Source organism: Vipera berus, assembly GCF_964194415.1.
Source record: "Vipera berus genome assembly, chromosome: Z".
NCBI classification, from domain to species: domain Eukaryota; kingdom Metazoa; phylum Chordata; class Lepidosauria; order Squamata; family Viperidae; genus Vipera; species Vipera berus.
Genome location: NC_138205.1, coordinates 20931322 through 20946176, shown reverse-complemented (window position 1 = coordinate 20946176; position 14855 = coordinate 20931322). Strand labels below are relative to the sequence as shown.

The 14855-nt window shown below is 43.3% G+C and overlaps 1 protein-coding gene across 5 annotated transcripts; it reads right to left on the bottom strand.

The window, feature by feature from the left end:
• Positions 1-402: 402 nt before the first annotated feature.
• NFATC2IP (nuclear factor of activated T cells 2 interacting protein) lies at positions 403-11153 on the bottom strand. 5 transcript variants are annotated; one of them, XM_081344709.1, is made up of 8 exons: positions 11024-11153; positions 10637-10748; positions 10419-10532; positions 6338-6648; positions 5710-5893; positions 1531-1675; positions 925-1031; positions 403-842 (listed from the first exon to the last, which is right to left on the bottom strand). In XM_081344709.1, the coding sequence occupies exons 2-8, from the start codon at positions 10646-10648 to the stop codon at positions 684-686; spliced, it is 1032 nt and encodes a 343-aa protein (XP_081200835.1). In that variant the 5' UTR covers positions 10649-10748; positions 11024-11153; the 3' UTR covers positions 403-683. The 5 variants fall into 5 exon arrangements, with proteins under 5 accessions (XP_081200835.1, XP_081200838.1, XP_081200837.1 ...); XM_081344712.1 differs by lacking the exon at positions 11024-11153 and having other exon boundaries at positions 5710-5890; positions 6338-6412; positions 6515-6648; positions 10637-10960; XM_081344711.1 differs by lacking the exon at positions 11024-11153 and having other exon boundaries at positions 6338-6412; positions 6515-6648; positions 10637-10959.
• Between the last annotated feature and the right edge of the window lie 3702 nt (positions 11154-14855).

The window sequence follows — 14855 nt, the reverse complement described above, 5'->3', positions numbered from 1 at the left end:
TTTGGAATCATACCCGAGGTGTCCATTACTATTAGTCATATCTTTGCTTTCTTTTGTTGTTCTAGTTATGTTTACAGGTCTTTATCTTTTGGGATGTACTCCATTTCTCTCTCTTCTGTTCTGCAGTTTTCATATTGCTAAGCACATTGGTTTGTGCTTAAATTGTAAGCCGCCCTGAGTCTTCGGAGAAGGGCGGGATATAAATGGGATTAAAATAAATAAATAAATAAAATATTATTATGGTTGGTTGCGGTCAGCTATTTAGACTGCATTTGGCATTTTCATCCACCTATCAAATCCTTCCCAAGAACCTGGGACAGGCAGATGTTGTTGTTTGATGGTGTTATTAATATTTATTGAAGTAGAGTTATTAAGAACATAGCGTTCTCTTAATATCCATCATTATTCTTCTACAAAGTTTGTGTGCAAGCAACAGGACCATTAACAAAATTTAATTTTATTACATATTCCAAATTTGGGTACAGGACATACAAGAACAAAGTGAAATTTATCCTATGTTTACTTCTTCCACAAATTAAACTGCCACTTCCCACTGTGATATTAGGCATGGTGAAAATTAAATCAGGGAAACTAGGATGCAGGTAAGTCATTCAGAGTGGGTAGGTAGCAAAAAACAAAAAAAAATCAAGTCTAGACATGGATTCTTTGGAGATGCAAGGATGCTAGTTCCACACTTCAATCACATCACCAGATTCCATCCCCAATTGTTCAGGGGTCAGAGTTTCTGCCAAACGCTGCCCATCAAAATAGAAGACAAGTTTGCATCTGCCTAGACCTTGAGCTTGTCTGTATTGCTTCATAAGGACTTCTAAGGGCTCCCCCTGCAGAAAGGAGAACATAATTACTATACTGTGATGCGTCTTCACAGAAGAAACCCTATAAGCCATACCTTAGTTCTTTTACCTTCTGGATTGTAATCTCCCTCACAGAACTTTTGTCTTTTCCTTGTACTCGAAGCAACAGGGTTCCAGAATCATCTGTCCGTTGGCTACTGGTCTCTACTATACAATCTGGAAGTTGTCCAACAGAGAATGTTTACTCTACCTTTTCTCCAGAGTTCAAAACAGCAAAATATGAATGTGGCTGAATAGGGAATTTAGTTATGTCCCAAACCCTGCAGTGGTTCTAATTTTGGGGGGGGAAAAAACAGGCTTAGGCAATATAGTAGGGAGAACACAAGAAAACTGCTGTAAGATACTGGACTGTACAAAAGTTCAATTCATTTGGGAGGCAACAGGTCTGAGGAATTTAAAATAGTCAATGAGATTGGAAGCAATGACAATCTGAAGTTAAAAAAAAAGAAGTCCCTAAGGCAGGGGTCCTCAACCTCTGGTCTGTGGACCAGTACCGGGCCACAGCATGCCGGCAACCGGTCCGCACAAACAAGCACAGCCCCATCCGCAAGATGCAGGCAGCACACAAAACCACACACCCTCCGGTCTGCGGAAAAACCTCTCTCCACGGAACTGATGCCCCAAAGGTTGAGGACCCCTGCCCTAAAGTATTCACCAATGATGTCAGCAACGCCAAGGTCCAACTTAGCAGGAGTAGCATCAGTCGCAAGTTCACAATCTCGATGGAGGAGGAGGATTCTGTTCGGATGAACATTTAGTATCTGTGACATGTGCTCAACCACACGCTGAAGAGGCTCTGTCTACAAAATGGGAAGTAAATAGCTGTGTAAGAAGACGAGGTAAATGGATTCTCTGTGCCCTTAATCGTGGCTAAAAGGCTGATATTGCAGCATTTGGACAATAAATATATGGCCCCATTGACTCAGTGGATCAAAGACCCGATTACGCTTGCCCTTTATGAGAAAGTTGCCTATAGACATAGATTTAGTGCGGACAAGTGTAATGAAATACGTGACTGATTTATACAAAATAAGTAGGTTAAGAAAGCATGATACTCATATAAGCGCATTAAGAAATAATTGCATACATATTTACATAATATTTGTATTAAATATATAGAATTGAAACTGTTTACTCTTATAACAACATATTATACTTTTGTTTCCTTTTTTCAATTGTTCTTTTAAAGCATTTGATATGCATTTTGTTTGATAATGTATTATCTTTGTTTAGTTCCCTTTGTCTTGTTCTGTTGTTTTAAAAGCAATAATAAATTAAAAGTAGTTGGGGAAGAGAATAGGATATACTAGGATCCTCAGATGGATGTCCAGATCCTCCTCAGTGACATACTTCCCAGTTCAAAAATTGTTGCCCATCATTTGCATGGCTAAAGGTTACAGGTAGGAGAATTTTAGAAGTATGTAGATGTGGCTATATAAGCAAAGCAGACCGAATGTTGTGGCTGAATTTGAGAAGCTTTTAAAATTGCAATTCATGTCAATTTTATTCCACTGAAGTCAGGTCTTCAGTTTTTAATGAACAAAAAAAAAACTTCAAGAGGCTATAAAAAGATTTCAGGAATTGCAAGTTTAATTAAACTCCTGATTTAGTGTGGCATGTGAATTCAGAAGTATGTGAATTCAGAATTTTATTCCACTGAAGTCAGGTCGTCAGTTTTTAATGAACAAACAAAACAAAAAACTTCAAGAGGCTATAAAAAGATTTCAGGAATTGCAAGTTTAATTAAACTCCTGATTTAGTGTGGCATGTGAATTCAGAAGTATGTGAATTCAGAATTTTATTCCACTGAAGTCAGGTCGTCAGTTTTTAATGAACAAACAAAACAAAAAACTTCAAGAGGCTATAAAAAGATTTCAGGAATTGCAAGTTTAATTAAACTCCTGATTTAGTGTGGCATGTGAATTCAGAAGTATGTGAATTCAGAATTTTATTCCACTGAAGTCAGGTCTTCAGTTTTTAATGAACAAACAAAACAAAAAACTTCAAGAGGCTATAAAAAGATTTCAGGAATTGCAAGTTTAATTAAACTCCTGATTTAGTGTGGCATGTGAATTCAGAAGTATGTGAATTCAGAATTTTATTCCACTGAAGTCAGGTCGTCAGTTTTTAATGAACAAACAAAACAAAAAACTTCAAGAGGCTATAAAAAGATTTCAGGAATTGCAAGTTTAATTAAACTCCTGATTTAGTGTGGCATGTGAATTCAGAAGTATGTGAATTCAGAATTTTATTCCACTGAAGTCAGGTCTTCAGTTTTTAATGAACAAAAAAAAAACTTCAAGAGGCTATAAAAAGATTTCAGGAATTGCAAGTTTAATTAAACTCCTGATTTAGTGTGGCATGTGAATTCAGAAGTATGTGAATTCAGAATTTTATTCCACTGAAGTCAGGTCGTCAGTTTTTAATGAACAAACAAAACAAAAAACTTCAAGAGGCTATAAAAAGATTTCAGGAATTGCAAGTTTAATTAAACTCCTGATTTAGTGTGGCATGTGAATTCAGAAGTATGTGAATTCAGAATTTTATTCCACTGAAGTCAGGTCTTCAGTTTTTAATGAACAAACAAAACAAAAAACTTCAAGAGGCTATAAAAAGATTTCAAGGAATTGCAAGTTTAATTAAACTCCTGATTTAGTGTGGCATGTGAATTCAGAAGTATGTGAATTCAGAATTTTATTCCACTGAAGTCAGGTCGTCAGTTTTTAATGAACAAACAAAACAAAAAACTTCAAGAGGCTATAAAAAGATTTCAGGAATTGCAAGTTTAATTAAACTCCTGATTTAGTGTGGCATGTGAATTCAGAAGTATGTGAATTCAGAATTTTATTCCACTGAAGTCAGGTCTTCAGTTTTTAATGAACAAACAAAACAAAAAACTTCAAGAGGCTATAAAAAGATTTCAGGAATTGCAAGTTTAATTAAACTCCTGATTTAGTGTGGCATGTGAATTCAGAAGTATGTGAATTCAGAATTTTATTCCACTGAAGTCAGGTCGTCAGTTTTTAATGAACAAACAAAACAAAAAACTTCAAGAGGCTATAAAAAGATTTCAGGAATTGCAAGTTTAATTAAACTCCTGATTTAGTGTGGCATGTGAATTCAGAAGTATGTGAATTCAGAATTTTATTCCACTGAAGTCAGGTCTTCAGTTTTTAATGAACAAACAAAACAAAAAACTTCAAGAGGCTATAAAAAGATTTCAGGAATTGCAAGTTTAATTAAACTCCTGATTTAGTGTGGCATGTGAATTCAGAAGTATGTGAATTCAGAATTTTATTCCACTGAAGTCAGGTCTTCAGTTTTTAATGAACAAAAAAAAAACTTCAAGAGGCTATAAAAAGATTTCAGGAATTGCAAGTTTAATTAAACTCCTGATTTAGTGTGGCATGTGAATTCAGAAGTATGTGAATTCAGAATTTTATTCCACTGAAGTCAGGTCGTCAGTTTTTAATGAACAAACAAAACAAAAAACTTCAAGAGGCTATAAAAAGATTTCAGGAATTGCAAGTTTAATTAAACTCCTGATTTAGTGTGGCATGTGAATTCAGAAGTATGTGAATTCAGAATTTTATTCCACTGAAGTCAGGTCTTCAGTTTTTAATGAACAAACAAAACAAAAAACTTCAAGAGGCTATAAAAAGATTTCAGGAATTGCAAGTTTAATTAAACTCCTGATTTAGTGTGGCATGTGAATTCAGAAGTATGTGAATTCAGAATTTTATTCCACTGAAGTCAGGTCTTCAGTTTTTAATGAACAAACAAAAAAAAACTTCAAGAGGCTATAAAAAGATTTCAGGAATTGCAAGTTTAATTAAACTCCTGATTTAGTGTGGCATGTGAATTCAGAAGTAGTATTCAGCCTCTGAAAAGGGCATGTTTTTTTTACCAATGCTGTTTTGAATCCTCCTAAGCCCACATTCTCTTTTAATAGATAGATAGATAGATAGATAGATAGATAGATAGATAGATAGATAGATAGATAGATAGATAGATAGATAGATAGATAGATGTATCAAATGCTTGTTAACTATTTTAGATTACCTTGCTAGGCCCCAAACATGGGACAAATCTTTATTTCCTGTGCCAGCCTAACCTGAAGGCCATCGACAGGCAGTAGTCACACCGGTGACAGCTCATATTTGGGTAAATTTTAAATTGCTAACAAAGAATTAAGGGAGACTGATATGCATTTCAAACTTATTAGTTTTCATCAGTCAGCCTAATGTGCAATCAGCCCAGGTTTGAATCTCAGAAGGGTATGGCTGACTGATGAAAACTAATAAGTTTGAAATACATATCAGTCTCCCTTAATTCTTTGTTAGCAATTTAAAATTTACACACACACACACACATATCCAAACATCCACATACAAACACCCGCAAAAACCTCAGAAAACACACACACACACACACACACACACACACACACACACACACACATATATATATATATATATATATATATATATATATATATATATATAATCTTTTGTTACATTGTTACAGGTAAATATATCAGGTAAATTAATAGTGTGGTTGTTGGAATCCACATAAAATGATGGATTTATGCAGGATTATACATGAAACTCCCCCTATTACTTGGGGAATATCTAATAGCGAAAAATAAGATTCAAAAGCCCAAGAGGGCTGGCTGCCTCTGCACTGAAGCTCAGAAAAAGAAGTCTCCATTGCAGATGTTAGGACTGAGTCCTAGAAATGCGCGGGGAAAAGAAAAAGAGAAAAGGAAAGCCCACGTGAGGACAGCAATGGGAAGTGAACAGGGATAAGGTGATCAAATACCAAAGCATCACACCGTTTGAATGCAGACTCTGTAAAGATCAGCTCGGCATCGGACTTTCAGCATCAACTCCTGGGGCTCAAACACATCAACCAGAATCACGTCATCCTCATCACATCCTGACCCTTGCTCTTGCAGGCTCTTCTTAGCAGCTGAGAGGGAGATGGTCAAATTTCTGAGACTCTGATCGAAGATTCTGCTGAGAAAGCAAGGGCAAACCTGAGTGAGAAATCCATACGCTGGGTTTTGCCTTGGGATGCCATGAACTAGATGAAGGGGTAGGCAACCTTGGCTCTTTTATAACTCGTGGACTTCAACTCCCAGAATTCCTGAGCCAGCCATGCTGAGAAAGGGAGAGGTTTCCAAGCTGAGCCATGCTGGCTCAGGAATTCTGGGAGTTGAAGTCCACGAGTCATAAAAGAGCCAAGGTTTCTTTCTTCCTATGCTGAGCTATCTGAAGCATCATGGCATGTTATCTCAAACTGGTATGACGGCTCCTGTTTAGCTGGAACAACCTAGGGAAAGAAACCTCCAATTTAAATCAATTGTACCCAAGATCCCAATCCTCCCTAAAGATTTTGTTCCTCCGCTATTATCAACCTACTGTAGCCCCACCTCATTTCCAGAAATATCAATTTCTTACTGGGCTTTTACACGACGCTTCTTTTGCTGCGGTGGAGAAGGTGGAGGTGAAGGTGAAAATGAAAGATCTTCACATCTGCCAAAAGGAGAACAGACAAAGTCATGGTTTAAATTCAGCTTTTCTGGAAAGTCAGGCAGCAGACAAAAGAACTGAAACTTTGGTTTTTGCTTCACTTGCTTTACAAGAGTTTGCTCTTTCTCTTTCTCTTCCTCCTCTTCTGATGAGCTAAGGACCAGGGGCTTACTACAAAGCTCTTCAACTTGTTCAGGAAGCTTCAGAGGATTTTGCAACAATTGTAGGCTGCTCTGAACCTGCAGATAAGAAACAAAAGAAGTATGGGGGGGGAATTTATCAGGTTACTACAAAGAGAAACAGGAATTAGTCACTCAATATGTAGGAGTCAGTGATATGGTACTAGTATATCTAGATCAGACATGTCAAACTCGCGACGTCACGTGACGTCGCGCAACGTATCGGGACGGTTTTGCCATGGCCGGCAATGGGGTGGGCGCAACTTCCAGATGACGCATCCGGCCAACGGGCTGGCAGTTTGACACCCCTGATCTAAATGAATGCTCAATCACAGTAAAAGTGCGATGCTATGGTTCTTTGCTTCTCTTCAACGAAGGGTACTGGTGACAATAAGGAGCAAACTTGACAATAATTGAAGGTAACCAAGATAGCTTTGAGGGCAACATTAATTACAGTGCATTAAAAGAATTACAACGGCCTTCTCTTTAAAAAAACATCCAGACCTCTTCAAAAATATTTTAGACAATCAGCAGCAATTTTTAGAAAAAAGGAAAAAAAGAATACACCTTTAAACAATAAATCACCTTTTTTGTTATCTGGACATCATGTTTTAAATAATAGAACCTATTACTGCAGTATCTGTAGTTACTACATCTCCCTTCTGGTTCATATCCAGCACGTGGGTCACTAAGATCCTTTTTACCCAGGTTAAATTTGGTCTATAAATAATTCTTGACTTACGATCAAACAACAGTCAAAAGTTACAATGCCTTGGAAAGAGTGCTTTATGGTCCCTAAAGCACTTCTGGTTGTTATAAAATGTTGCACACATGCAAACCCCACAATCATGTAATCATGATTTGACTGCTTGGCAACCTATTTGCACTTACAATCGGTTGCCAAGCTCCCCATGATATGTGATTGCCATTTGAAATCTCTGCTGGCTTCTCCAGAAAGTCAATGGGGAAGCTGGCAGGAAAGTTTGCAAAGCTGTTGCCACTGAGCTGAGATTCCCTCTGGGCAGGCAATTCTTTCAGAGTGAAAGGGCTATCTGCCAGGAGGAAATCTTAGCCAGGAGGGAATCCCAGGTCCCTGTGGAACTGAGATTCCCCCCTCTCAAAAGGCATTCCTCTGAGATGAAAGAGCTGCCTGTTTTACAAAGAATAAACACAAATTGGGCAAGGGACAGTTACAAAACTCTTTTCTCCAAGGAACAGCACAAAAAACAGTTGGAGGAATACTGGGGGCTGTACAACAGTCATTAAATTAAGCTTTCTCTTGTCCCTAGCAAGGAACACCAATGTTTTTGCAAGCTGAGCAAACCTTTCCATTGAATTATTTAATAATGGAGATCAGGCACATCCTTCCATACTAAACAAGAAGCAGCAGAGACTAATTTCTGTAATCTCATTTTTAGATATAAACATCCATGTCTTAGTGTTAACCATCTGTGACTTCCTGAACACATCCCTGTAGAGATTTTTTTGGCAAGATTTTCAATAGTGGCCTGTCTTTACTTGTTTCCTAGGGCCGAGACTGTTAGCCCAAAATCATTACCTACTTTCATGCCTCAACCAGGACTAGACATTTCTAGTCCAATGCCAATGCCTTTAAACCACTGCACCAAACTCGTTCTCAACCCCATTATACAGATTTATATTCATTATAATACATATATTGCAGCAGAAAAATTGATTGGGTATCCATTTGGATACAGCAGCAGCATACAGTAATTTAACTGGAAATGTACTTGTGATAAAGACGCTGAGGTAGTGAGGGTGGCACAACAAAAACAACAGTTCACTAAGTTAGACAAAGTCTGTGTTCTTTGAATGAGAATTATTATTGATATGTTAATTACCTCCCTATGGCCTTGTTTCCCAGCAGTTCCTAATCACATGTTTTGCAATTGAACGTTTTAGGGTTGACCTGACAATTTTCTCTCTCCCTGAAAAACCGGGTTTGAGAAGGGGATAATTTAACTTAATGTCAGGACCCACCCCAATCCACGTCCTAGGAAAACAAAAACTCTTGGGAGTCAGTTCTAGTCCAAGAGGAATTTTTACTAGGACATACTTGGTTGTGCAAATACAAGACAGGACTTAGTATTGTTTTACAAATTGAAACTTTATAAAGGGTTCCCGGTTCAACCCCCCTTCCCTCAACCACATTTGGTCAGCCCCCCATCCTTTTACTTCATGTCATCCCTTTCGTGGGAAAAGAGGAACTTCGAATCTTTATGGTTATTGCCTTCTTCCTGGAGACACAGGCCAGATGCCTTCTTCTCTGACCCTCCCTTTTGTTCCCCTAGTTCAGGGGTAGGCAACCTCGGCTCTTTTATGACTCATGGATTTCAACTCCCAGAATTCCTGAGCCAGCCTGGTTCAGGAATTCTGGGAGTTGAAGTCCATGAGTCATAAAAGAGCCGAGGTTGCCTACCCCTGCCCTAGTTCAAAAGATTTCCCTTGGTCTTTGAAATAACCTAAGGCAGGCTGAATCCACATGCGCTCCCCCTTCCTCGGGAGATGGCAGAATCCATGGGGGGAATAATGTTTTAAACATACATTTATGAATGTGATATAACTGGATTCTGACACTTAACTAATCCCATTTCTCCACTACAACTGAAGACGACGGAAGTGGAAATGCGGTGACACTGAACATTAAGCTAAGCGTGAATCAAACCCAAACTTTTATTATAGCCTTTAGTCCAAAGAGCTCTGCAATAAAAACACATCACGTAAACCTCTAACTAGCGTCAAATGGGCAAGAAAACGTCACGGAATAAACAAAAGTGAAGACTAAAACACAGTGCTTTTTTTCTAAAAGAAAAAGGTGCCGGACGTCATACAACCCGCCTTGCCTACCCTACAAGGTTCCATCCAAAAAAGGTGCCGGAACTCCGTTCTGAGCATTCTATGAGGGGAAAAAAAGCCCTGCTAATACAGATAACAGCGGTCACCATCAAAATGTGTATCCATCTTGGCAGGGCTTTTTTTTTTCTCGTGGAACGCTCAGAACGGAGTTCCGGCACCTTTTTTTTGGATGGAACCTTGTAGGGTAGGCAAGGCGGGTTGTATGACATGTGTGAGTTCCGGCACCTTTTTCTTTTACAAAAAAAAAAGCACTGTATCTTGGGCACGAAATCAAGTCATCCGGAAAAAAAAGAGGTCGCGATCCGGGGATCGGGCAGGAGAAACCAACGCGAACTTGGGGGGGGTCGAGAGGGAAGAAATGACATCACGCACCCCTGGCCCATAAGAAAGGCTGAGCACCAAAGAATTGAAGCCTTTGAACTATGGTGCTGGAGAAGACTCCTGTGAATCCCTTGGACTGCCAGGCGATCAAACCGGTCAGTCCTAGAGGAGATCAACCCTGACTGCTCTTCAGAAGGCCAGATCCTGAAGCTAAAACTCAAATCCTTTGGCCACCTAATGAGAAGGAAGGACTCACTGGACAAGAGCCTAATGCTGGGAAAGGTTGAGGGCAAGAGAAGAAGGGGACGACAGAGAATGAGGGGGCTGGATGGAGTCACTGAAGCAGCAGGCGTGAGCTTAGATGGACTCCAGAAGATGGCAGAGGACAAGAAAGCCTGGAGGAACGTTGTCCATAGGGTCGCGATGGGTCGGACACGACTTCGCAACTAACAACACAACCCCTTAAAACAGGGGTCTTCAAACTTGGCCCTTTTATGACTTGTGGACTTCAACTCCCAGAATTCCTCAGCCAGACAAGCTGGCTGAGGAATTCTGGGAATTGAAGTCCACAAGTCATAAAAGGGCCAAGTTTGAAGACCCCTGCCTTAAAAAGTCACCCCGTCCGCACACACCTTGTTTGAATAGATCGGGACGGCGGGGATGTTGGCGATAAGGCGGCGTCGCTTGCGAAAGGGCTTCCTGGGGGCCTCTTCTGGCTCCGAGTCGCTGCTGGAGCAGGAACCTACCTGTTGGGAAGGGGCGGGAAACACCAGAGGGCGTGACCCAGAGGCCAAAATTCCATCCCGCTTCCCCCAATTGTTCCGTCCCTTCCCGCCTTGCTCCTATTTACCGTCTCCGCCATCGCAGGACAGGACCCTTTCCTATTGGTTTCGCTATTCGCGTTGCTCCGCCTCCTAAGCCTCCGATTGGGCTCCAACCGAGATTCTTTTGTTTCTTCACACCTCCAAGCAAAAGTTTAAAGCGAGCTGGGATTAGCTAGAGAAGGCTTCGCTTCCGGCAGCGCTAAGCAGCCTGGGGATGGTAGTTTTTTTTCTTCTTCTTCTTCTTGTTTTGTTTTAAGGCAAAAAAAGGGGCACGTTCCGATGGTTTGTTTTTCCGGGGCGGGTCGAGAAGAGCAACCTGGGGTTGCGCGCTGTCTCGAGGGACGCCTATTTTTTTCTCTCTCCCCCCCTTCCCCCCCCCCGAGGCAGTAAACCTCTGGATGAAAAGCAAATACCTATTTTGCACCGTCTTAACCCTTGCAGGGAATCGTCCATTTTGGAGGGATTAATTGCTACTTGGACTCAGCCACTTGGCAACTCCCGGGAGGCCGTACCCATCCAGGAGGGCTATGAATCCAGAAGACAAGTGGCTGAACTCGCAGCTCCAAAGAGGCTGTCCACTGCCTCGACAGCAATCGGCTCAGCTCTCAGATAACAAGGCCTCGGACGTGTCTCCCCTCTTGAGGAGTCTGCCTAGCCCAGGGGTAGGCAACCTTTTATGACTCATGGGCTTCAGCTCCCAGAATTCCTGAGTCACCGTGGCTGACTCAGGAATTCTGGGAGTTGAAGTCCATGAGACATAAGAGCCGAGGTTGCCTACCCCTGGCCTAGTCAGAGTTAGCTCCCAGCAAAATCTAGTGATTTGATCTAACGGATGCCAAGAATATTCCTCACGCCCGCAACCTTGCAAGATCCTCCTTACCCAGGAGAGATGTGATTATCTGAAACAGGGCAGCTAGTTGACTCTCTACAGAAGCAATAAGAGGGATGAAGTAATTATGTTTTGCGACTCTCATCCCCACAAGATAGAGACTAATACATGTTTTTACCTGCGTTCGGGCGAGTCTCACACTCTGTCTTCCTCCCGTGGTGCTGTAGGCATCGCTTAAGCTAGAATGATAGAGGTGCCTGATACATTTTAGCTGTCTTATTTATCTCTCTGTTGGAAGTTAAAAGGCCTCTGATCTGCCCCCAGCACTTTTAGCAGCTTTCTGATCTGCCGATCACCATACAATTCCAGTAAAGACTAGCATCCCACTAATGAGATCAAGGAGCAGGAATTCCTTCAGGGTAAGGAAAACGCCACTTGGAGGGAGGGAGCTACGTATCTGAGGGCAATCTTTCTTTCCGGATTTCACACACTTCAGGAGCAAAGCAAGGAACAGCCCAAACCAGCATAGGAAGGTCTCATTAAACCTGCATGTACACAAACCAGACCTCAGAATTTACACCAAGGGATTAATACCCCTCTAAAACCAAGTCCCTGCTCTCCATTTTTCTCTGCAATCTGCCCTTTCTGTTCTGAAGAATAAAATCTTTTTCACAGTATGTCTGGATTTATATTTTCTTGGATTTGTTCTTGCTTCACCCTGGCTCGTGGAAACCCCAAATTACAGGTAGATCTTGACTCATGACCACAATTCAGTCCAAATTTTCTGTTACTAAGCAAGACAGTTGTTAAGTGAACTTGGCCTCACTTTACTACTGGGATGTCAAACTCAATTTCATTGAGGGTCTCATCAGCATTGCAGTTGCCTTCAAGGGGCCAGGTGGGTGTAGCCAGGGTGGGCACGGCCAGCTCTACATTGTTGGTGTCAAGTGTGCCTGTGGGGGCTTGGGCAGGAATGGGACAGATCTGAGGGTCTCTGGCAGAACGGGGTGGGGACCAGGGCAAGTGCCAAGGCATGGTCCACTGGAGGAGCCTCACTGTTCCTCTCAGGCCATGCCGGTGTGTGTGTGTGTGTGTGTGTGTGTGTGTGTGTGTGTGTGTGTGTGTGTGTATGGTGGCGTGAGCCGCCCGGAGCCCTGGGCAGCAGAGGTCACACACCTAGCTCGGCCCTCGAGCACCCGCGGCACCAAGCCCAGCCCCACTTCCCCAAGGGGGAAGCACTTACCTCCTCCTCAAGGTTGCTGCTGCTCTGCTTGCTCTCCTTAGCCAGGTACGAGGGCAAAGTCAGAGGGAGGCCCATTCCCTCTCCATGGGAGGAGACCGGGCTTTGTATCCAAAGCTTCCTTGGCAATAGGACAGGAGACCTCCAGGATAGGCCAGGAGAAGGGGACAAGGTGATGGGGAAAGGGCAGCAGGGCAGCACTAAGGCAGGACTTCCCTCAGACCCTCCTCCTTCCTTCCTTCCTTCCTTCCTTCCTTCCTTCCTTCCTTCCTTCCTTCCTTCCTTCCTTCCTTCCTTCCTTCCTTCCTTCCTTAGAACAGAGTGCTGGGAAAATATTTGAGGGAGGGAGAAAAACAGGCAAGAAATGCAGCTGGGAAAGTATCACCGTGAGGAATGAAGAAATGCACCATCGCCTGGAAATGGCCAGCACATGGCCCTTGCCTACTTCACATTATCTGGCTTGGTGGGCTCTGGGGGAGAGGATGCCATGAGTAACATGAGAGTCAATGTTACCTGCGCAATGCCGCCCAGCCCCCAGCCTGCCCGGTTTAGGCAGGCAGCAAAGCGCTCTCCTCACAGCGCCAAGAGGCTGAGCCGGGTGGCGCGAATCTGAAAAGAAGCACCACGCTGCCCAGCCCCCAGCCTGCCTGATTTCGGCAGGCAGCAAGGTGCTCTCCTCAGTGCGCCAAGAGGCTGATGTGGGCGGTGCAAATCCAAAAAGAAGCGCGATGCCGCCCAGCCTCCAGCCTGCCCGGTTTTGGCAGGCAGTGGGGCGCTCTCCTCACAGTGCCGAGAGGCTGAGCCAGGCGGCGCGAAACTGAAAAGAAGCACGACGACGCCCAGCCCCCAGCCTGCCTGATTTCGGCAGGCAGCAGGGCGCTCTCCTCAGTGTGCCAAGAAGCTGAACCAGGTGGTGCAAATCCAAAAAGAAGCGCAACGCCGCCCAGCCTGCCCGATTTCGGCAGGCAGTGGAGTGCTTTCCTCACAGCGCTGAGAGGCTGAACCGGGCAGTGCGAATCCAAAAAGAAGCGCGATGCCGCCCAGCCCCCAGCCTGCCTGGTTTCAGCAGGCAGTGGGGTGCTCTCCTCACAACGCTGAGAGGCTGAGCCGGGCGGTGCGAAGCTCGCCAGGTTTGCACCTTGCTGCCAGCTGAAACTGGGCAGGCTGGGCGGTGGCGCACTTCTTTTTGGATTAGCACCGCCCGGCTCAGCCTCTCGGCGCTGTGAGGAGAGCACCCCGCTGCCTGCCGAAACCCCTCCCCCATAGCCCATCAAGCCAGATATGTGAACTAGGCGAGTGCCATTTGCTACCCACTTCCAAGCGATCATGCATTTCTTCATTCCTCACAAAGGGTGACACCTCCCCAGCGCGCGCCCAGCGGGCGGGGCTGACGCAGCAGGGGATGGTCCCTCACTGTTTCCAGATGGCCTTGTGGAGCTAAGACTGAATGCGTTTCAGCATAGATGGCCACCACAAAATTGTACATTGGCTCCCGGCCCGGTGTGGGCCGGGACCAAGGCAGCGGGGGCAATTCCCTCACTGTTTCCAGGATGGCTTCGCGGGCCACATGAAACCACTTTGCGGGCCGGATCCGGCCTGCAGGCCGTCTGCTTTACTACCTTTCATGCTACAGTTGCTAAGTAAATCACTGCAGTCATTAGTCACATGGTTGTTAAGTGAATCTGGCTTCCCCATTGACTGCTTGTCAGAAGGTCACAAAAGGTGATCATGTGACCTTGGGACACTGGGAGTCAGTCACCAAGCTTCTGAATTTTGATCACATGACTAGGGGATAGGTGTGAAAAATGGTTGCAAGTCACTTTTTTCAGTGCCGATGTAATTTCGAATAGTCACTAAAGGAATTGTTGTTAGTTGAGGACTGTTTGTATTCTTCCAATATTACTATCAATGTGCATTAAAATATTAAAATATAAAAATGAAAAATGAAAGTTAAAAATTTAAAAGAGCCAAGGATGTTTAAAGATTTGAACGGTGAAGGAAGGGCTCAAAAGACGCCAACCAGCCCCATTGTTGCGACCTTATCTGGGCTCCCCATGCAAAGCTATGTTTTTGCTCCTTTCCAGAAGGCCAGGAGGGTGGTGCCCTGTCTGAAGTGTAGTGGGTTAACACATACAAGACGACACCAGGCAGTGAATTCAGCTCTTTATTTGTAGAG

What these genes read in the sequence shown, in the direction of transcription:
- NFATC2IP (XM_081344709.1), bottom strand. An exon ending in TCCCGATCTATTCAAACAAG is followed by an intron (nt 6,649 to 10,418) that starts GTGTGTGCGGAC and finishes TCTTATCTGCAG; the next exon opens with GTTCAGAGCAGCCTACAATT. An exon ending in TGGCGTTGCTGACATCATTG is followed by an intron (nt 1,032 to 1,530) that starts GTGAATACTTTA and finishes GACAACTTCCAG; the next exon opens with ATTGTATAGTAGAGACCAGT.